This window comes from Dermochelys coriacea, chromosome 1 (genome assembly GCF_009764565.3).
Source record: "Dermochelys coriacea isolate rDerCor1 chromosome 1, rDerCor1.pri.v4, whole genome shotgun sequence".
Taxonomy (NCBI): domain Eukaryota; kingdom Metazoa; phylum Chordata; order Testudines; family Dermochelyidae; genus Dermochelys; species Dermochelys coriacea.
In genome coordinates, this window is record NC_050068.2 from 263,454,672 (window position 1) to 263,476,753 (window position 22,082).

At 43.3% G+C, this 22,082-nt stretch overlaps 1 protein-coding gene across 2 annotated transcripts in view; it reads left to right on the forward strand.

Moving 5' to 3' along the window:
* The window catches only part of PLBD1 (phospholipase B domain containing 1), a 54,710-nt gene that overhangs the window by 14,562 nt on the left and 18,066 nt on the right, over positions 1-22,082 (forward strand). For both annotated transcript variants that reach the window (XM_038374688.2, XM_043502566.1), the window contains exons 2-6: positions 1,042-1,261; positions 4,838-4,921; positions 7,627-7,765; positions 15,196-15,357; positions 17,487-17,631. In XM_038374688.2, coding sequence (XP_038230616.1) covers positions 1,042-1,261; positions 4,838-4,921; positions 7,627-7,765; positions 15,196-15,357; positions 17,487-17,631 — 750 coding nt within the window. The remainder of the gene's footprint in view (positions 1-1,041; positions 1,262-4,837; positions 4,922-7,626; positions 7,766-15,195; positions 15,358-17,486; positions 17,632-22,082) is intronic.

Sequence of the window (22,082 nt, forward strand, 5' to 3'; positions counted from 1 at the left end):
TAAGCTTGTGTTTTTGTCAGGATTCTATAGAAAAGCAAAATGAAATCTCAAGTTCTAGGGAGCCAGTGTCATAATAGCTTGGGGTTGCCTGCCTGGATTTGAGGTGCAAAGCAGCTATCAAGTGGCTCCTTCACAATTAGTTAAACAGGAGAACTGTTTAAAAAAAACCTTTGCAATCTTTTGAAACTCAAATGGAAATCAAAGTTGATGATGCTCATGATACTCTGTTTGTAAATTGCTTTCAGTATCTCTCTTTGTAGAATTTCTTCTGAGTCAGGTATGGGAGCATCTTCTTTTCTATATCAGGACTCAACTGTGGCTGATGCTATGGGTTGAAAAGATTGTGGACATAGTTTCCTGCAAGTGATATAGCACATGGTCACTAGCTTTTAAGAGGGTTAGTCTTAATACAGTCACAGTTTGTGCAGCTAATGTAGTATGTTTCTATCTTTGGAAAGGCGGTAGGAGACTGCTGTAGTGTAAAATGTGTTAACTTTAATTGAGCGAGTACTGGGTGGAGCGTTTTGTTTAAAAAAAAAAGTCAGTATAATTGTTTTGAAATGTGCCAGAATTTCAGTCCTGGAAACTGAGGATGTCCACGGGTCAAATATGAGACAGGAAGTGGCTATACATGCTTTTCCACATCTCTGCCCTGCCAATAAGCCTGACCTTAGCTCTGTTCCTCAGGGGCCATCTCTAGGCCTGAGTAGGTAGTCTGTTTTTTGTAGCTTTTCATTTTTTTCACCCTTTAAGATTGTGAACAGAGGTATCAGATATGGTGGACCAACCAGTCTGTCCAGCTGTCTGTCACTTAAGTGAGCAAACAGGCATCTGATGATGATTATTCTAGATCATTAATTATAGATTGAAACTAGTGACCTAGAATTGGTTGGCTGCATAAACTTCACTTCCAGTTGTCTCATCCATCTAGTTCTCCATGAGGGATAGGATATTGCAGTGGAATGAGGTCCCCACACATCTTATTGCTGGAGATATGTAATACAACATTCTAACTTTCTCCTCCTTGGTTTTTGCTTGCAGAAATCCGCTATGCAACTGTATATTGGATGAAAACTGAGAAAACAATCCAGGTCAAAGATATATTGGACAGGAATGGAGATGCCTATGGCTTTTACAATGACACCATACAATCAACAGGGTGGGGGATTCTGGAGATCAGAGCAGGCTATGGGAGTCAGTCCATAGGCAATGAACGCCTCATGTATGCAGCTGGCTTTTTGGAGGGCTATCTCACGGCTTCGTAAGTACCTTTCAAGTTAGCTTACTCTGTAAGTACCTCATTTCAGTGCATGATACTGCCAGCTATTTCTTCAGGTCTCTTTTCTCCCTCTCTATTTTGATGCATATAAGTTAATTGTAAGTGTGGCAGTTCAAATATTTGTTACAATATAGTAATTATCACCTTTCATTCAAAGATTTCAAAGTTTGTTTTTTAACGGAGAGTCTCACAACAGCTTGGGGGGAGAGAGAGAGAGATGAGTATTAAACCCATTTTACTGATGAGGAATTGAACCACAGAGATTAAGTAACTTTTCTAAAATTCAACAATTGGAATGCAAGCCAGGAGTCCTGTCTCAATTTCCCCCAAGTAGATCACAAATGGATGAATTAGTCATTCTTGAAAAATAGCTCTTATGGAGGGATACGTACATCTTCCCTTCCTTTCCTTGCTCAAATGCTGAAAAAACCTTAGTTAACATAAAGCAGTTGTTCTCCCTTGGGACATGTGCATAAGTCTTCCATGTTGAAATCTGGAAACAAATGGGGGCATCTCAAGCTTCCCCATCTAACTGCCTGCCACATTCATCTCTGTGCATTTGGAAGGTCTGTTCTCCAAGAGCCAGCATTGTCTGAATTTTCTCCCATAAGAGATAAGTAAGTCTCTTTATGCCCTTGTTCTCTCCTTTTGCACACAGCTGTGACCATGCAGCTTAACTACCGCTTTTAAAGACTCGTCTGATAACAGCAAGTGGAAAGCATTACAGTCTGTTCCAAGATGCTGAAGGTTTTACTTGCATAAACAACTGCTCAGCTGTCAGGCATCAGGCTACAGCAAAACTATCTAAATAGACTGGCATGCTCTATTTCACTAAGGAGCACATAGAACCTCCCTATGTTTCAGAAAACTATGAAAAAAATGTATGATGAAATAAACTAAGATGTGCTGATGCTCTTCTACTATATCTTATCCTTTACCATATAGACTAAGAAAGTATGTATCCTGTTGTGCTTTTTTTTTTAACTTGTAAAAACAAAATGATTTGCAAATAAAGGATAATCACCACTTCATTCCCCCTCCCCCACACACACCCCTCCACTCTTAAAAGGAAATAATTTGGCTATTCCTGTGTTCATTTAGTACCCTGGACACTGATTAAAATGAGGACAATTTTTTTTTAGCATTACTCCCAAAAACTGTGCATTACCTGGTACTATAAGGCGGTACGGGGAAATTAGTTTATTTTATAATTGCTTTTGGATTTTCAAAATTCACAGTTCAAATCTGGTGGGCACTACCTGTTAAATTCCTTAATACTAACTAGTTGTATTCAAACTGGGATGCAATCTGTCATTGCTTGGACCAGAAATGGCTCTGAGTTCTTTCAAGTACCCTTGTTTTATAAATGAACTGAGAATTATTGGCCCAGATTTTCAAAAGCAGGTGCCGGAAGCTAGGCACCTAAATCCATGTTTAGGCAGCTAAATCAATGTCCTGACTTTCAGAGGCATTGAGTGTCACAGTTACAGGGCTGGCTGCACCTCAGATCCCTTCTCTGGTCTCTGAGTGCACCCCCACAGGTAATAGCCTTACCTTTTCCAGGGTGGAATCCTGCAATGCTCACTTAGACGGGATCCTGGGTTACAGTATCTGTGGATCAACTGCACTTACCCCTGCAGACCTGACTGGGTTTGAGTCTCGTCGTACTTCCTTTCAGTGGCAGACAGAAATAAAATTGAAAGGAGTACTAGGCCTCATTTTGCTCAGCCAATTATAGAGCAACTCCAAATCCATCACACTGAGCCCCTGCTCTTCTCATTTATTTCAATGGAACATGATAGGTCCCAGAGAGCTAACTTTAAACTTGAAATGTCATTGGTCAAACGTCAGTCTGATATGATCTCACCCAGCCTGCATCCTGTCAGTGATGCTCCTCTTGATTTAAAGAGGTAAATTGAAATTCTCTTTTGGAGTGTACCTTGAGATTCTCAGTCCGGTTTCATGATTGCCTTACATTTTGTCCTAGGTAGAACAGAAAAGCTTAAACTTAATCTAATGAGCTGATTACTGCTTGAGTATGACACCATTATAAAGCATGAAGGACTTAGACGTTTCATTTAATATCACAAGGCAATTAAAAAAAAATTCACTTGCGTCCCTGAACTCCTTCCTCCCTTTTCTGTCTGATCTCTGATTTGTACAAGGAGGCAGGGCCTCTCAAGAAGCTACAAGTCCCTGATTCTGCACTGGCTGGTGACAGCCTAGAGATGCCACTGGTGTAAAGTGTGCCCTCTGTTGCTGGATATTCACTGGGTGTGGAAGATAGAGGGGTCTGTCGGTGGGCTGGTTACAACTCCTTGATTACCTGCCCTGGCCCAAGCACTTATTAGAACAACCTGGGAGCTTCTCTAACTTGCTTATCTGGCTATCATCCCCAAGGGAGCATCTACCAGATGGAGTGTACTGCACTCTAGCCATTTCCCTTCCCTGTCCCCAAGGTGCCCCCTCTGCTGGGGACTGAGGGGGTGAACTATGTAGGGGCCCACTCTGCAGGTTCTGTGCCCGCTGGGGGAATCCCCAGAAGGGGAGTTGTGGTGAGTCTCTCCTTCCTTTGTGCTGCCTGAGTGGTACAATGGGAGCAAGGCAGAGATGAGAGTTTTCTGCTTACATGGGACTTAAGTGGTGCGTAGGCCCTCCGCAGAGGAATGCATTTCACCCTCAGAGAGGAATTGGGAATAAGGCCTGCGGATGTTGAAAACCTATTCGTCCCAATGAGGGGTGCCCTTATGGTGAAATGACATAGGATTGTTGCAGGCTTTAACAGAAAGAAGTCTGGCCTTGTGACAAGTGCTCAGTGTAATCATATGCAACCCAGGTTACATAGTTGGCCCTGATGTATTGCTCTCAATGCTAGGTGTGAGCTCCCTACACAGATGAGTGGCTTAATTCTGCTCACTCTGGATCCCAGCAAAGCTCCTGGCAATTCCCATCCATTCCTCTTCCTCTTCCTCAAAACAGTAAGGCCAGAGAGAGTCTTTAGTGCTCTGGAAGTGTGCAGGACCCCTTTTCCCCTCTCTAAATATACATTTTTTACATAGATATTTAGCTAATCCATTGAGGAAGAAACACTTGGTTAATTGGTAAGTAAAACACTGTTAGATGTCAGTTGAGTTTTTCATAAGCTATCAAATCAGCATCCATCTGAATGCTTTCTTGATCCCAAATGGGATCATCTTCCAGTAAACCATTTGTGTCATACTTTCAGTTAATGTGTTAGGACATCCAAGATGCTACTGACCTAAAGCATGCTTGAAAACAGAAGTTTCATTAAAGAGATACTTTAATCTCACTCTCTCATCTTTTTCCATTGTAAGACAGTTTGAGTGGGTGGTGAGCTATGCCATTTATACTCTGAAAAGTCTCTTCTTATTACATGCATCATGGTTTGTCTTGCACCAGAGATGCAAAGCTAATACTGTGATAAAGAAACAGCTGACTTGCAAACTATGCTGCTTATCTGTTACTATTCATGAAACCAGAATTGAAAGAAATGAAGGAAAAATGGCAGAAAATAACTTTTGACACTTATTCTTTCAGGCGTATGTATGACCATACTTCAAACCTATATCCACAACTAATTAAGAATTCCACCATTCTAAGCAGCGTTCAGGAGTTTATGGGGTATGTACTGAGTTACTAGAAATGTGATTCTTGCATTCATGGCTTAGAAATAAAAGAAAGATGGAATCCTCAGGTCTTTCAGCAGAGTTTGTTGATCTTGTTTGTGTGCTAAATAGGAAGTAGAGGCTCCTTCTGTTATGATTATGTATCTAACAAGAGTAAGAAGTGCAAACATATATTAAGAAGGGAATATGCCCTGTTCCCTATTCTGTTCCTTCAAAGAGGCATTTGAACTAGCACAAACAGGTTTAATTAATGCCAACTAATTCACAAGCTTACTGTATTCAGTTACTTTATGGACAAGCTTGTGTACTGAATACCACATTGGACTATCTCTTGGCACCTGTAGTTTTTCCATATATATTTCGCACTGTAGACTTTTTTATAGTGTATATTCTATAAGGTCAAGTACATTGTATGTTAGTTACTAAGTGCTGGAATATTTCACTTACACCTGTGAGAATCAGGAGTGACTTTGTTCAAGTCAATGGAGTTACACTAGTTTAAAACTGGTGCACATGAGAAAAGAACCAGGCTCTAAATTGGGAGGCTGAGGCATTTGGCCTACCTTATTTATTTCCTTAGGTTCATGTGTTGATATAATTTCTATTTTCTTTCTTCGACTACAAATATTTCTGCAAAACCTCAGCCATTTCTGTAAGCTGTGCCTTTTGCACATCTTTATGCTAGGAAGCGATGGCTTCATGGGTAGCATGCTTTCAGTAGGTCTGGACCCCACACTAGGACTTGTGCTTGTGGCTCATGCTGTTATTGCTGCACATATAAGTAAAAAGAAAAGAGTACTTGTGGCACCTTAGAGACTAACAAATTTATTTGAGCATAAGCTTTCGTGAGCTACAGCTCACTTCATCGGATGCATTTGGTGGAAAATACAGTGGGGAGATTTATATACACACACAGAGAACATGAAACAATGGGTTTTATCATACACACTGCAAGGAGAGTGATCACTTAAGATGAGCCATCATCAGCGGGGGGGAGGGGGAAGGAGGAAAACCTTTCATGGTGACAAGCAAGGTGGGCCATTTCCAGCAGTTAACAAGAACATCTGAGGAACAGTGGGGGGTGGGGTGAGGGGAGAGAAATAACATGGGGAAATAGTTTTACTTTGTGTAATGACTCATCCACTCCCAGTCTCTATTCAAGCCTAAGTTAATTGTATCCAGTTTGCAAATTAATTCCAATTCAGCAGTCTCTTGCTGGAGTCTGTTTTTGAAGTTTTTTTGTTGAAGGATAGTCACTCTCAGGTCTGTAATCGAGTGACCGGAGAGATTGAAGTGTTCTTCGACTGGTTTTTGAATGTTATAATTCTTGACGTCTGATTTGTGTCCATTTATTCTTTTACGTAGAGACTGTCCAGTTTGACCAATGTACATGGCAGAGGGGCATTGCTGGCACATGATGGCATATATCACATTGGTAGATGCGCAGGTGAACGAGCCTCTGATAGTGTGGCTGATGTGATTAGGCCCTATGATGGTGTCCCCTGAATAGATATGTGGACAGAGTTGGCAACGGGCTTTGTTGCAAGGATAGGTTCCTGGGTTAGTGGTTCTGTTGTGTGGTGTGTGGTTGCTGGTGAGTATTTGTTTCAGGTTGGGAGGCTGTCTGTAAGCAAGGACTGGCCTGTCTCCCAAGATCTGTGAGAGTGATGGCTCATCTTAAGTGATCACTCTCCTTACAGTGTGTATGATAAAACCCATTGTTTCAGGTTCTCTGTGTGTGTATATAAATCTCCCCACTGTATTTTCCACCAAATGCATCCGATGAAGTGAGCTCTAGCTCACGAAAGCTTATGCTCAAATAAATTTGTTAGTCTCTAAGGTGCCACAAGTACTCCTTTTCTTTTTGCGAATACAGCTTAACACGGCTGCTACTCTGAAACCTGTCACATATAAGTAGTGATCCCTCTCAAAAGGTACTTCATTAAAGGCATTTTTTTGGCCTGTTGAAGCAGAAGTTAAGGATCCCAGTGCTTCCTTATACCCCTCTAACCACCAGCATTTCCTCAATGAAAAGAATAGCAGGCAATCACTATGTCCTGGTAAACATTCCAGGTGAAGTTCTATGCTGCATCTCCAAAGAGACGCTGCACAGCAGGTGCAGCTCAGGGAGGTGGATGGGGGTGAAAGTGGCTTTATACCACTATTGCATGGCCCAGACTATGGATTGCTGTGGGGACTGATCTGCTTTACAGCAACCTTTGCAGGGCTGCCTATAAGCTGCTATACAGTACAGAAAACCTGTAGGCCTGAGAGCTATGACCATGCCCCCAAATGTTCCCAGGATGCACACTATTCCTGAGCCTGTGGAGGGAGGGAATGGGGGCATCATAGAGCCATTTATGTCAGCCCTACCTTGCAACAGCACCAAGGGAATTCTGTTGCAGTCATTTTACACTCCTGTATGCTTACCAGACTTGGGTAAAGGGGCCGGAGCAGGGGCCAGAATTTGGTCTGGCCTATTTTAAGAAAACATGGTGTTTTATATTCTAAGCTCTGTCTGGGAGGCGGAGGGGGAAGGAAAGAGGAGACACAGCTATTGCTGAGCAGCATTATCACAACTAGATTTGCCCATGGTTAATCCACTCTATTATTTAATTAATTATGGTGTAAAGTGTTGTTCTTTGTAGGATACATGGAATCTGAAGAGTGCTCTGTAAAACCAAATTTTTTCCTTTGCAGGAAACAGGATCAATGGACCAGACAACAAATCAAAAATAATAAGGATGACCCCTTCTGGAGGCATGCTGGCTATGTTATTGCACAGCTGGATGGGCTGTACATGGGAGCCCAAGAATGGGCTAAGCACCACAAGCAAAGAGTAAGAGTGATGAAGCTCTCTAAGTGATTCTAGGGGGAGGAGGGAAGGATAGGGTAATTCAAAGTCAAAGACGTAGAAGATATTTAAAGACAAGGGTCTCTGCTGACTTATTCAGCATACAAAGCTTTCATTAACATTAGTGGATGTTCGGAATGGATGATGTAAAAAATCTTCAGTGCAGATCAGAGTTTTCCCTAAAACTAATTTGCAACTCTGTCTTTTTGAATGCTGGTTGGGAATGATTTTATAACGCATACTCAGATTGGAAGATTGCATTCTTAATTGGTTTGTGGGCAAATAATTCTTGGGTGTTCAAAGTGGCAAGAATATTGTGAATAAAAAACTGGGAGGTCACTAAAGCTTTCACCTTTATTTTCAAAGATAACTTTAAAAAACCTTTGAAGCCCTGGATTTTTTTTAAATTAGTCTTTCATTTTAGAGTATGTGTGACAGTATTATGGCAGAGTTGTTTGTGATTCATATTAGAATTAGTATTGGAAGTATCATTTTCAAAATCCAGATCATCAGCTGGTGTAAAACAATGTAGCTCCATGAACTTCAGTAGAGCTACAGTAATTTACAACAGCTAAGGATCTGTCCCAAAACGTCTAATGCATTTCACACAGTGAAAGTAAGGACTTCAGTAACTGACCTTTCAATCTTTGCCTAAGAACTGCAAGGAAGAGGGAAAGTTGGAGGTGGTGAACTGCAAGGCAGAAACATTTAAAATAGTAAAGCCCCCCCCTTTTTTTTTCTTCCTGTAGAATTTGCTTTGGGTCCTTATTGCAGGGGAATAGGGACAGGGTCCGTTCAGAATAATGGAGAGAGACTTCTTTGTAGGCCAGAATTGTTGAGATTCTGTTAAGAAAGCAAAAAGAAAAGGAGTACTTGTGGCACCCTAGAGACTAACAAATTTATTTGAGCATAAGCTTTCGTGAGCTACAGCTCACTTCATCGGATGCATTTGGTGGAAAATACAGAGGGGAGATTAATATACACACACAGAGAACATGAAACAATGGGTTTATCATACACACTGTAAGGAGAGTGATCACTTAAGATAAGCCATCACCAGCAGCGGGGGGGGGGGGGGGGGAGGAAGGAGGAAAACCTTTCATGGTGACAAGCAAGGTAGGCTATTTCCAGCAGTTAACAAGAATATCTGAGGAACAGTGTGGGGTGGGGTGGGGGGGAGAAATAACATGGGGAAATAGTTTTACTTTGTGTAATGTCTCATCCATTCCCAGTCTCTATTCAAGCCTAAGTTAATTGTATCCAGTTTGCAAATTAATTCCAATTCAGCAGTCTCTCGTTGGAGTCTGTTTCTGAAGTTTTTTTGTTGAAGAATAGCCACTCTCAGGTCTGTAATCAAGTGACCAGAGAGACTGAAGTGTTCTCCAACTGGTTTTTGAATGTTATAATTCTTGACGTCTGATTTGTGTCCATTTATTCTTTTACGTAGAGACTGTCCAGTTTGACCTATGTACATGGCAGAGGGGCATTGCTGGCACATGATGGCATATATCACATTGATAGATGCGCAGGTGAATGAGCCTCTGATAGTGTGGCTGATGTGATTAGGCCCTATGATGGTGTCCCCTGAATAGATATGCGGAGAGAATTGGCAACAGGCTTTGTTGCAAGGATAGGTTCCTGGGTTAGTGGTTCTCTTGTGTGGTGTGTGGTTGCTGGTGAGTATTTGTTTCAGATTGGGAGGCTGTCTGTAAGCAAGGACTGGCCTGTCTCCCAAGATCTGTGAGAATGATGGGTCATCCTTCAGGATAGGTTGTAGATCCTCGATAATGCGTTGGAGAGGTTTTAGTTGGGGGCTGAAGGTGATGGCTAGTGGCGTTCTGTTATTTTCTTTGTTGGGCCTGTCCTGTAGTAGACTTCTGGGTACTCTTCTGGCTCTGTCAATCTGTTTCTTCACTTCAGCAGGTGGGTATTTTAGTTGTAGGAATGCATGATAGAGATCTTGTAGGTGTTTGTCTCTGTCTGAGGGGTTGGAGCAAATGCGGTTATATCGTAGAGCTTGGCTGTAGACAATGGATCGTATGGTATGATCTGGATGAAAGCTAGAGGCATGTAGGTAGGAATAGCGGTCAGTAGGTTTCTGATATAGGGTGGTGTTTATGTGACCATCGCTTATTAGCACCGTAGTGTCCAGGAAGTGGATCTCTTGTGTGGACTGGTCCAGGCTGAGGTTGCTGGTTGGATGGAAATTGTTGAAATCATGGTGGAATTCCTCAAGGGCTTCTTTTCCATGGGTTCAGATGAACAACTCTGACATCATAATCAAAAAGGCTGACAAAGGAGGTGCTGTCGTCATCATGAATAGGTTGGAGTATGAACAAGAGGCTACTAGGCAGCTCTCCAACACTACTTTCTACAAGCCATTACCCTCTGATCCCACTGAGGGTACCAAAAGAAACTACAGCATTTGCTCAAGAAACTCCCTGAAAAAGCACAAGAACAAATCCGCACAGACACACCCCTAGAACTCCGACCTGGGGTATTCTATCTGCTACCCAAGATCCATAAACTTGGAAATCCTGGACGCCCCATCATTTCAGGCATTGGCACCCTGACAGCAGGATTGTCTGGCTATGTAGACTCCCTCCTCAGGCCCTACGTTACCAGCACTCCTAGCTATCTTTGAGACACCACTGACTTCCTGAGGAAACTACAGTCCATTGGTGATCTTCCTAAAAACACCACCCTAGCCACTATGGATGTAGAAGCCCTCTATACCAACATTCCACACGAAGATGGACTACAAGCCATCAGGAACAGTATCCCCGATAATGTCAAGGCTAACCTGGTGGCTGAACTTTGTGACTTTGTCCTCACCCATAACTATTTCACATTTGGGGACAATGTATACCTTCAAATCAGCAGCACTGCGATGGGTACCCGCATGGCCCCACAGTATGCCAACATTTTTATGGCTGACTTAGAACAACGCTTCCTCAGCTCTTGTCTCCTAATGCCCCTACTCTACTTGCGCTACATTGATGACATCTTCATCACCTGGACCCATGGAAAAGAAGCCCTTGAGGAATTCCATCATGATTTCAACAATTTCCATCCCACCATCAACCTCAGCCTGGACCAGTCCACAAAAGAGATCCACTTCCTGGACACTACGGTGCTAATAAGCGATGGTCACATAAACACCACCCTATATCGGAAACCTACTGACCGCTATTCCTACCTACATGCCTCTAGCTTTCACCCAAATCATACCACACGATCCATTGTCTACAGCCAAGCTCTACGATATAACTGCATTTGCTCCAACCCCTCAGACAGAGACAAACACCTACAAGATCTCTATCATGCATTCCTACAACTACAATACCCACCTGCTGAAGTGAAGAAACAGATTGACAGAGCCAGAAGAGTACCCAGAAGTCACCTACTACAGGACAGGCCCAACAAAGAAAATAACAGAACGCCACTAGCCATCACCTTCAGCCCCCAACTATAACCTCTCCAACGCATCATCGAGGATCTACAACCTATCCTGAAGGACGACCCATCACTCTCACAGATCTTGGGAGACAGGCCAGTCCTTGCTTACAGACAGCCCCCCAACCTGAAACAAATACTCACCAGCAACCACACACCACACAAGAGAACCACTAACCCAGGAACCTATCCTTGCAACAAAGCCTGTTGCCAACTCTGTCCACATATCTATTCAGGGGACACCATCATAGGGCCTAATCACATCAGCCACACTATCAGAGGCTCGTTCACCTGCGCATCTACCAATGTGATATATGCCATCATGTGCCAGCAATGCCCCTCTGCCATGTATGTTGGTCAAACTGGACAGTCTCTATGTAAAAGAATAAATGGACACAAATCAGACGTCAAGAATTATAGCATTCAAAAACCAGTTGGAGAACACTTCAGTCTCTCTGGTCACTTGATTACAGACCTCAGAGTGGCTATTCTTCAACAAAAAAGCTTCAAAAACAGACTCCAAGGAGAGACTGCTGAATTGGAATTAATTTGCAAACTGGATACAATTAACTTAGGCTTGAATAGAGACTGGGAATGGATGAGTCATTACACAAAGTAAAACTATTTCCCCATGTTATTTCTCCCCCCCACCCCACCCCCCACTGTTCCTCAGATATTCTTGTTAACTGCTGGAAATAGCCTACCTTGCTTGTCACCATGAAAGGTTTTCCTCCTTTCCCCCCCCGCTGCTGGTGATGGCTTATCTTAAGTGATCACTCTCCTTACAGTGTGTATGATAAACCCATTGTTTCATGTTCTCTCTGTGTGTATATCAATCTCCCCTCTGTATTTTCCACCAAATGCATCCGATGAAGTGAGCTGTAGCTCACGAAAGCTTATGCTCAAATAAATTTGTTAGTCTCTAAGGTGCCACAATTACTCCTTTTCTTTTTGCGAATACAGACTAACACGGCTGCTACTCTGAAACCTGTTAAGAAAGCTTGACTCTTGGACAAAAGTGCACAAGCTTTCATAACTAGGGCCCTACCAAATTCACGGCCATGAAAAACACGTCATGGACTGTGAAATCTGGTCTTTTGTATGCTTTTATCCTATATTATACAGATTTCATGGGGGAGACCAACATTTCTCAAATTGGGGGTCCTGACCCAAAAGGGAGTTGCAGGAGGGTCACAAAGTTATTTTAGGGGGGCTCTCAGTATTGCCACCCCCTACTTTTGTGCTCCCTTCAGATCTGGGTGGCTGGAGCGCAGCGGCTGTAAGCCGGGCACCCAGCTCTGAAGACAGTGCCCTGCCAGCAGCAGCGCAGAAGTAAGGGTGGCAATACCATGTCAGCGGAGTGGGGCGAGGCGGGGTGGGAGCTTGGGGGAAGGGGTGGAGTGGGGGCAGGGCCTGGGGCAGAGCAGGGGAAGGAAGAGGTGGGGCAGTGGTTTGGGGGAAGGGGTGGAGTGGGGGTGGGGCCTGGGGGGGAGTGGGGATCAAGCACCCTCTGGGTAGAGGGGAAGTTGGCACCTATGGTGAATTTGGTAGGGCCCTAACTACACAGCATCCTTTGGACTTCAGAGGATTTGTTGCAGGAATTCGATCAGTGTCTTGAGGCTCTCCCAGAATCCTGAAGACGAGATGCTAATTCCTGAGTAAATGGATTCATTGGAAGACTTTAGACATGTAGGAGTATGCTTGTGATGTCCCCTTTTCTCCATCTCACCTCTCCCACTTTTCCCTAGGGGGATGCTTGTTCCGGTTCTGGGTGGTCATGACTTAAAGCCAGATGCGGGATGTTCAAAAGCACTCAGCATTGGCCTAGTCCTGCTCCATTGAAGTCATTTGGAATTTTACCATTGATTTCAGTGGGGGAAAGAGTTAGACCAGCACTGAGCGCTTTTGAAAATCCCATGCAGACAGTATACAAAGTATTGTGCTGATCCAATCAGCAATGGTGTATGCATCATCACAATCACTTACCTTGTACACAATGCCAGAAAACATGGCCCTTTTAAGAAGGTCACTGTGAAGGGCTCAGCTCACCTCTGGAGTTGCTCCTTCTGGTCAGGCATGGCAGCTCTCACCCTGTCTGGCACCCCCTGCCGACCGAAGTTCTGGTCCTCTGGAGGTCAGCCTCTTCCTGGGAGATCCTACAGCCAGGTCATGATTTAAGTCCACCCATTCTAGGGTGACATACAGTCCAACAAAATAAAAATCCAATCCTTATATCTGGTGTCTGGCTCCAATGCTAGGCCCTGTGGTCCTTTCCCCTTCTCTGGCCTTGTGCCACTATACCAGTGGCTGGTATGGGAACCCAGGCACATACACTACACTGCTTCCCAGCCCAGGGAACCTATAACCAGCAGCCAAAGACTGCTCCATCTCACTTCTTGCTGCTACCTCCATAGGCTTCTTCCTACTCAGCTTCTCAGGCCTTCTCCCCTGCAATCTCTCTGTCTAACTCTTGATTATTTTTGAAAGTGGTTTCTCATGCGTAATTTAATATAGAAACTAAAGTTGTCCTATATACCGACTCCCAGGACCCTCTTCTGGGTACACCACACTGTTGTTTAAAAAAAACTCAACACTTGAGTCATCCCGCTGTTTATAGACCTGAGGTACCTTGCCTGCCCCTCCTCTGCCATATCTTTTCACTAAAAAATGTGAGAGTATAAGGCAATATAATAAAAGTTAAATGTATGTCTCGGCCTTCCTCCTCTAAATCACAGCCAATATTAGGGTCACCTGCTATACAAGATCTTAACTTAGTGGGGAAATTTTGCTTATTATTGGAACTTTTGGCAAATGCTTTAGTTTTGGAAGGTTTTTCTCTTCCCCTTTGTGCACATGTGCACAAAGCAATGTATTACATTCTTTCTGCTGATTACTTCCACTTGAAAAGCAGACTAGTCTGAATAGCTCGTGGACTATACAGTTCTCCATTTTACTTCCATGTTAAAATAGGTACCAATTGAGAGAACACCATTCTCTTCTCTTCCACCTCTCCCCAGCAGTCTCTCGTAAGAGAGGCCAGCTTCATGGTTAGGAACAAGGCTTCATGGAAGCACTGTACTTCTTTCCTACCTGGTTGCTTCCCCTTGCAAATCAACCAGTCTTATTCTTCCATCCACAAGCACTCTGTCACCCTATTGAGCCTTGTCTACACTAAGGGTATGGTGTTAACAACCATGGAGAATTTTCTAAAATTACCCTGGTATCAAGAAGGCTTAAGATTAGACTTCTGTTTAAATGATTATATGGAAGAGGCCAGGGGAGAGACTACCAAATGATAGGTTACAAATGAACTGTGAATTAGATCACTCTGGTCTCCTAAGGCCAGGATGGGATTTTTGAAAGTCCTTAGTCTAGTTCCTGGTGACTGGCTTTCTTTATTAACCAATCTGAGTAAGTAGTTTCACATTTAGCTAGTATCACTAAGTTTACCTAGCTCCCCATGCATCGTTTATCTCCAACCTCTCCAACCTCAGGATGTGTCTAATCAAAGGGTTTGTATACACAGGGAAGTTAGTATGAATAGCTAAACACATTAGCTATTGTGGGCTTTTTTTGTCATGTAGACAAGCCCAAAGTGAGACCTTAGTACTCATCTGGGTCATTAATAAAGACAATTAGATAAATGTACAACTGACTTAAGTTTTCAAACCTAACAGTACAGTAGCTGCTGACTCCGGGCTTTCTGTACAGATACAACAGGTTTTAATAATTGTTGTTAACTTCTCCTTTTCTGCCTTAGTTGTTTTCTCTGTAGCAATATTCCAGTGTCAATATAGTGTCATTATGGCATTATGTGAACAAATATTTTATTTAAAGGGAATAACTTAATGATTCCTTTGGGGGTGAAAGAAAAACAAACTTGTATTAACAGCTGAAGTTGCTCACTTAGTCACTTCTCCATCTGAAAATAATTTTGTTTTGGTCTCTTTGCCTCCCAGCCCCTGAGTGTCTTTGATGTCCGCTTCCTGAATGCAGTTGGAGATCTACTGGACCTTATTCCTGCATTATTCACGTATTCAGTAGTGGGTTGGTATAAGGGTGACCCAGCAGGTTTTGGGAGATATCAGTGGGACATGGGTCACTGCTCTGCTCTTATCAAGGTGAGGGCAGAAAATTTCTCATAACTTCTAGCCCCTGAGTAGACTTGTATCATGATCATGTTGATGTAACTCTCGTTATTATTTATATTTCAGGAGCACATAGGGGCCTCAATCAGGCGTCAGGGCCCCATCAATCTTGATTCCATTTTGTTTTAACTGATACTGTACATAGATAATTTTTCTAACAAATCATTCTAGTTCTTGCTTTTGTATCATGTTACTCTTGTATTTGGTCTTTCATTTGTCTCTAAACTGAAGTTTTTTAAGATCTGAAGATGGCTAAAAGCCAAGTTGGAGAGATAGATAAGAAGTTCCCATGCATTTTTTAAGGGGTACAAAACATCTCAGAATGGCAGATCATGTAACTCTGCAGTGTGCTATCTTTGAAAAGGGCAGCATCTGATTTTCCAGAGCCAGTCTCTGTCCCTTGGTCTGGTAGTGATCAGGAAGACTGTTGAGACAGCATTTTAGCCTTTCTGGGGGGAGGAACGGGAGATACCTGTATCTGATTTAGAGGTAATCTCTTTGTGTAAATTTGGGGAGTTAAAGATGCTATAGAAGGCTGTGCAACTGGTGATTTTCACAATCATCCAGAAGAAGCACTATGGTCCTATGGCAATTGGTGTGATATGAAAATGGTTAGAAATTGTTTTTTCATTTCTAGGGATGGTCTCCTTCCCTGTGCTGGTACAGGGTTAGAACACTGCAGGTGTGGGCACAGTGCTCTGAGGAGGGAGTGCCATCTAGATCAACAGGCAGTCTTGGTTTGATTTAAAAATAATTTTTAAGAGAGGTTTTGTTATTGGGCTTCGGAAAGAATCTCACTGCAGATGGTGGCCACAACATGGTGCTTCAAAGATGAAGGTGACAAAATGGGGAATTCTCAGGGTTCCAGTTGGGATCTGAAGACTTCTGGGACATTCCCTTTTGGTGTGGGGAATGTCGCATCTCAGGAACCTTAGCTTAACCTTGAGAAGAATCCGATATTTACTTATTGTAACTGGCTCCTGGATGAACACTGGATATTAGAGCTGAGTGAATACTTAAAAATAATGTTCTGTCAATATACATTTGAAATTTTAAACAAATTTGCTTTTATTGACAAGGTCCCTTGTCTTTGCCTTCTGTACTTTCTATTTAACCAGGTCACCAAGAGAAACATACACAAAACCAGCATATTTTCAGCTCATATTGAAGAATATTGTAGAAAGCAAATTTTGCATTTGTAAATATGAGTATTTAAGCAGGAAACTTGATTCTAAGTAGCACTCAGGGAACTGAAACATATCATAATACATGTGTCCAATAAAAACTAAACTAACTAATTTCAAATAATTACTACTAATTGCTTGTAAACAGCAAACTGACCAAGGATTATTCCCAGAAATGTCAGTGACTAATTTTTAACAGCTGTAGCTGGCTGCCACCGTAGGGCAGCTTCTCCCAGCTGACCTCTGTAAATTTCCCTTAACCGGTTCCACCCAGGTTGGCAACATGTTCTTTTTTAAAAAAAAGCAAACAGAACACAAAACAAACCTTCATAACAAAAATCCTTTCCTCCCAGGTGCCTTGTCTGGGGTGAAGGCTTTAGTTTTCCTCCCCAACTTGAAGGCCAGGTCACACCACCTCAATCTTTTCTCCTGTGGGCTGGGAGAGGTCAGCAGACAACCAGTGCTTCCCCTGCTCACGTCTCTCTCAGAGTAGAGCAAGAGTCAGGTTGTATGCCATGCTTTTTCCCAAAACTTATTCTGGATGGCTGACAGAGAGGGGAGTCTTGTCCCACACTACACTGCAAAGCTCCTGATCCCGGGTCCTTAAAGAAACAGTAGCCTGGGTTTCCCCAGACACTATCACCTTCAGACCACTTCTTCTCTCCAAGCACCTGCATCTGTCATTTCCTAGGCCCTTATCTGCTCCAGAATTCCTGGTCTCCCAGGCATCCCCTCTCTGGCTTTAAAGAGCAGGTATGTCCCATTATAACAAGAGATTCAAACTTGATAGTCTGATAATTCTTGAACAAAGGTAAAATCCATCAGATGGGTTTTTTGCAACAAATTGTTCTTCCAGGTCTACTGGTGCAGAGTGTTACAATGATCAGGATTACTCACTGTTCTGCTTCTGTTTTCTAGGTTCTCCCTGGATATGAGAACATCTATTTTGCTCATTCCAGTTGGTTTACATATGCAGCTACGCTGAGAATATATAAACACTGGGACTTCAACATCACTGATCCAAAGACTGTTACTGGTCGGATCTCATTCAGCAGTTACCCAGGTAACTGGGGTGAGAATAGGAAACCTCATACTCAGCTTTCATAAATGCATCCATGTCTGTATGTACCTTCTCCACAGCTCACTGACTCTTGTGGACTCTTCTATAAAAGCCTTATAGACAGGACACTGTTACTGTAGGCACTGAGGCTGACCTACCTTCATACCCTTAGAAGCCAATAGAGGAACATTTCTTTCAGATTTATTGTTTTGAATGTGTCCTTTTTAAAAAAAAATTGTCTGAGATTGTGTTCTGAAGGGTACTTGTTAAATGTTCTGCAACCCCCTGACGCAAATATCATTCCTTTCAAAAGAGTTTGAATTCTGCTTGCTTGGTACATGTTGGCCTGCATTGCTGATCTTTTTCCCATCCTGCACAAGAGTAGCCCTACAGTGCTAGTGTGTCTCTGGTGATAATATAGTTCTGAACACGTCACGTTAGTGGTATGACTGATTCTAATGAGATTACTAGGGAGTATCAAATTGACATCATCTTTGACATTTGGTTGCCAGTCCTCAAATTGATTTTTCAGTCTCCTTTTTGATTTGTGAAGGTGGGGGTGCATGTTGGGGGATGGCGGTTCTACCTAACCAGCGAACTTTAAACTTACTCTCCCTTCAGAGGATGGTCTTTTTTTCTTGTTCTTTATGTATTCTTCATGTTTTAGTTATGTAGCCAAAACTACTTATAAACTACCACAGACAGATTTGGCAGCACATCTCATTCTCCTCATACTAGAGCAACGTTAGAAAGTGCCAGTAGTTAATGTTAAAATGTGGACTCTTGGTTTAAAAAAAATGGGTGGGAGTTCAGATGGATGGGTGGTGGAAATGATTCTAAACTTCAGGACTTGAAAAAGTAAGCAAAATGAAAAGCTGTTTGTGTTTGCATCACACATGTTTGAAGCTGAAATTCAAAACTTAAAATCATTTTTTAAAAAAATAGTTGAGATGGGTATGCAGGCAGAGGCTATCTAATTCTGATAGAACTGTGGTCATCAATTTGTGTAGCTGAGGATTTCAGTACTCACTCCAGTTAATTGGTGTGTTTCCCTTGCAACAGAAGCTGAACGGTACTCAGTGTCTCTACCTACAAACAGCAATAACCCTGAGGTGGTGGTGTTTTTTTGAATGACATTTGAATGAAATTGAGGTTGAGGGACTGCTTGTCTTGTGCGTCCTCTCTCTCCCCAATGGTCCTTAGGCATCACCTTCTCTTAGAGATTTGGGCTCTCATCTTTGAGAGGCTACTGAAGTCAGATTAGAAAATTCCCACCAAATTATCTCCTTTCAGTAGTGCACTCTAGCAGTATTAGGAAGAAAGTCCCTATAGTAATTCCAATCCCACTGGCAAAGAATGCCACTCAGTCTCTGTCGCCTGTTGAGAAGGAAAGGGTACTGTCTAGGTACCTAAACAGACAGAAAGCTAAGGGCCAACCTGGATCTGAGATCTCTCTGAAAAGATGCTGTTGAGAATCATTGCACCCTTTAGAAAGGGAGATGGAGCTTACATGTGTACAGACATACTCTCTGTGCTTCAGATATGGAACCCGAACTACCAATTTAAAGTGTTGCCATTTGGGCTGGCATATGTGCCAAGTGTTACAAAATGCTTTGCAATCTTTGTGGCCTCTCACACAAGACAAAAATGTGAGTCTTCCCTGATTTGACCAATTGGCTTGTCAAGCACTTCACCTTGGAAGATACCAAAGAATCAGCCACTGAGGTGCTGGTATAACTAGGGTTCATTTTAGAAGACCCACAGTCTCAACTTGTTCACCAGAGACAGTCAGAATAGCCCAGAAATGTTGTAGACATGGCTCATCTTAAAGCTTTCTTGTGCCAGGACAGACTCTGATACAATGCTATGGTAGAATTTGCCATTACCTGCAAATTTCAGCAAAGACCATGCTACAAAAGTTAGGTGTCATGGCCACAGTGAGGTTCCTGGCACCCAGGGTATGTGTCTACATGAGAGAAATTCAGCGGACTCTGAATTATGGTGTAGTATCACATACCTAAGAGAGCCAGATCCAGTGACCTCATCAGTTGGCACTAGCTAACAGTATGGCTCACAGACTCTTGCACTTTTCCAAATGATGGACAACAACTGAGACGCAAGCTTGGTGGCAGTCTAGGGACATCCTGCAATAAGGAAAACTTCCAAATTCTTCTGCTGTAAGTTGCAGTAATGTGATGGAGTCTTGTACCTTTTGGTCATTTAGCCCTCTGGGGTCTACAGTGGAACCCACAGGTCCAATGTCACAGCTCCAAATGAAGACTGCAACTTTTTCCATGTACATGACCCACACCAGGCTATCACTTTTTCCCCTGAGCCAAGAGAAGTTTGATATGAGAGAGCCAGCCAGCACACTGTCTTGATAAAATACACTATATTCTGCCTAGTTGCAATCGTGCTATTAGCAACTTCTGGTTAATGGCAACATATTGTTGGGAACCAGTCCCAGCTCATTAACATCCATGTTAATGGGATTTGGATATTAGCAACAGCATGCTTCTTATTAACAGCTTTTTTTTTTTTTTTTTTTGGAAGAAAGGGCCACCTGCAGGCATGTTTGCAAGGCTGCAGCCCCAGAAGGAAGCACTGGGATGTGCAAACCTGCCTGCGGCCAGTGCTTCGCATGTCCCAGCCACTTCCTTCTGGGGCTATATCCCAGCAAACTGGCCTGCACACAGGGACCAGAGGAGATAAAGGGCTGCAGGCTGGGGGACTGCAGCCCAGGGGACTGCAGCCCAGATGCCGGAGCTGCACTGTACCTCTTTGTGCTCTCTGGGGGACTGCACACACAGAAGGAAGTGCTGGGACATGCTGAGCTCTGACCTCTGGAGAGCGCAGGGAAAGGTGCCATGTAGCTCCATGGGCCCCAGTGCTCCCACTCCCCACAGAAAGCCCCAGCATCTAGGCTGCAGCTCCCCTCCCCGCTGCTGCCCTGCCCCCAGACAAGTTTGCAGGGCTGCATCCATGGAAGGCATGTCCCAGCGCTTCCTTCTCTGGCTGTTGCTTCACTTTCACTTATTAGCAACTGCTGGATAATAGCAATAAGTGGAATCTACTGTAATTGGAAACCCAAATCAGCTTAGTGTAAATATAAGTATTAATTGACATTACACAGAAAGAGAGGGTATGAAAGGCATAAAACAGAGACAGACATCCCTCCAAGCCATCCCTGATAATTAGTTTACAAAGTAATTCTAGATTATATCTAGCCTACCTCATGACAGAAAAGTCTTGGCTCTTCTACTTTCCAAAGCCGCTTCACATCCTCTGTAAGAAGTGACATGTCCTCCCAGAAAAAAATATACCTCCTCCCCAGTCAGTGTACTGTTTGACCCCAACACAAGTCACGTTACCCCAGATAGCAGATCCTCCACATTGTGTCGCAATAAATACTGTTTTTTTATTATAGCACCCTATCTTTTGCAGTCTGGTAAAAAGGTTGTTAGTTAACATTGGGTCACAGCACATATTATGTTTTTGATTAAGCATCCTTTATTTTGTAGTTAACAATAGATACAACTAGAGGGTCGTACACTTCATTGCTTATGTCGGTTGAGCTGAAAAACGGGTGGAGGGAGGTAGCAATGCATCTCTGAAACTGCAGCAATTTTACAGGATACTGCCACAAAACCTACATTTTATTGTCAGTTTGTCTCAGCCGCTCCTCTTTGTCTCTTTTTTGATTTATCAGTTTCCTATCAACAACAAGTTCTCCTTGATTGTGCCCATTTAGTGCTGCAAGCGGAGGAGCCCGAGCAGTAGCATTGTGACATCAGAGGTAACTCAGCCAGTTATCACTCACTCCCTTCAGTGACCTTAACCCTAATCTTGCTGCCTGTGTTGGTCATCTCTCCCCTGGACATTGCCCCTGTGATGCTGCACACAGAGGAGCATTGTGACAACAGACACACAGAGAAATCCCATTTAGTTGAGTGTAAGGCCTGGCTTTGCTCAGCCAATTAAGATTGCAAAGCCAGGCTGAAATAAATGATGCTTTAGCCACTGGGTTACCCCTATAGAGAATACCACATGAATCTAAATACAGCAGATAAAATACAAAATTGCACAGGCCAGAACCCGATTTCTGCAGCTGCTGTGGGAAGCCATGCTGCATGGACCATGGAGCCAAGCCTCAGGCAGGAACCAGAGCCTGATGCTCCTAGCCAGGGCCGGCTCCAGGCACCAGCAAACCAAGCAGGTGCCTGGGGCGGAAAATGTAAAGGGGTGGCAGGCCGTCGTGCTCTGGGGCGGCAATTTGCCCTCAGTGGCGACGGGAATTCGGCGGCCGCTCCCGTCACAGTGTGTTTCGCGCTCGGTGGCAATTCAGCGGTGGGGACATGACTCTTCTTCAGTCGCCGGCAGCAATTCAGCAGCCACACCATCACTCCACCTCCATGTTCGGTGGGCAGGATTCTGCCTTTCCGTTCAGCGGCAAG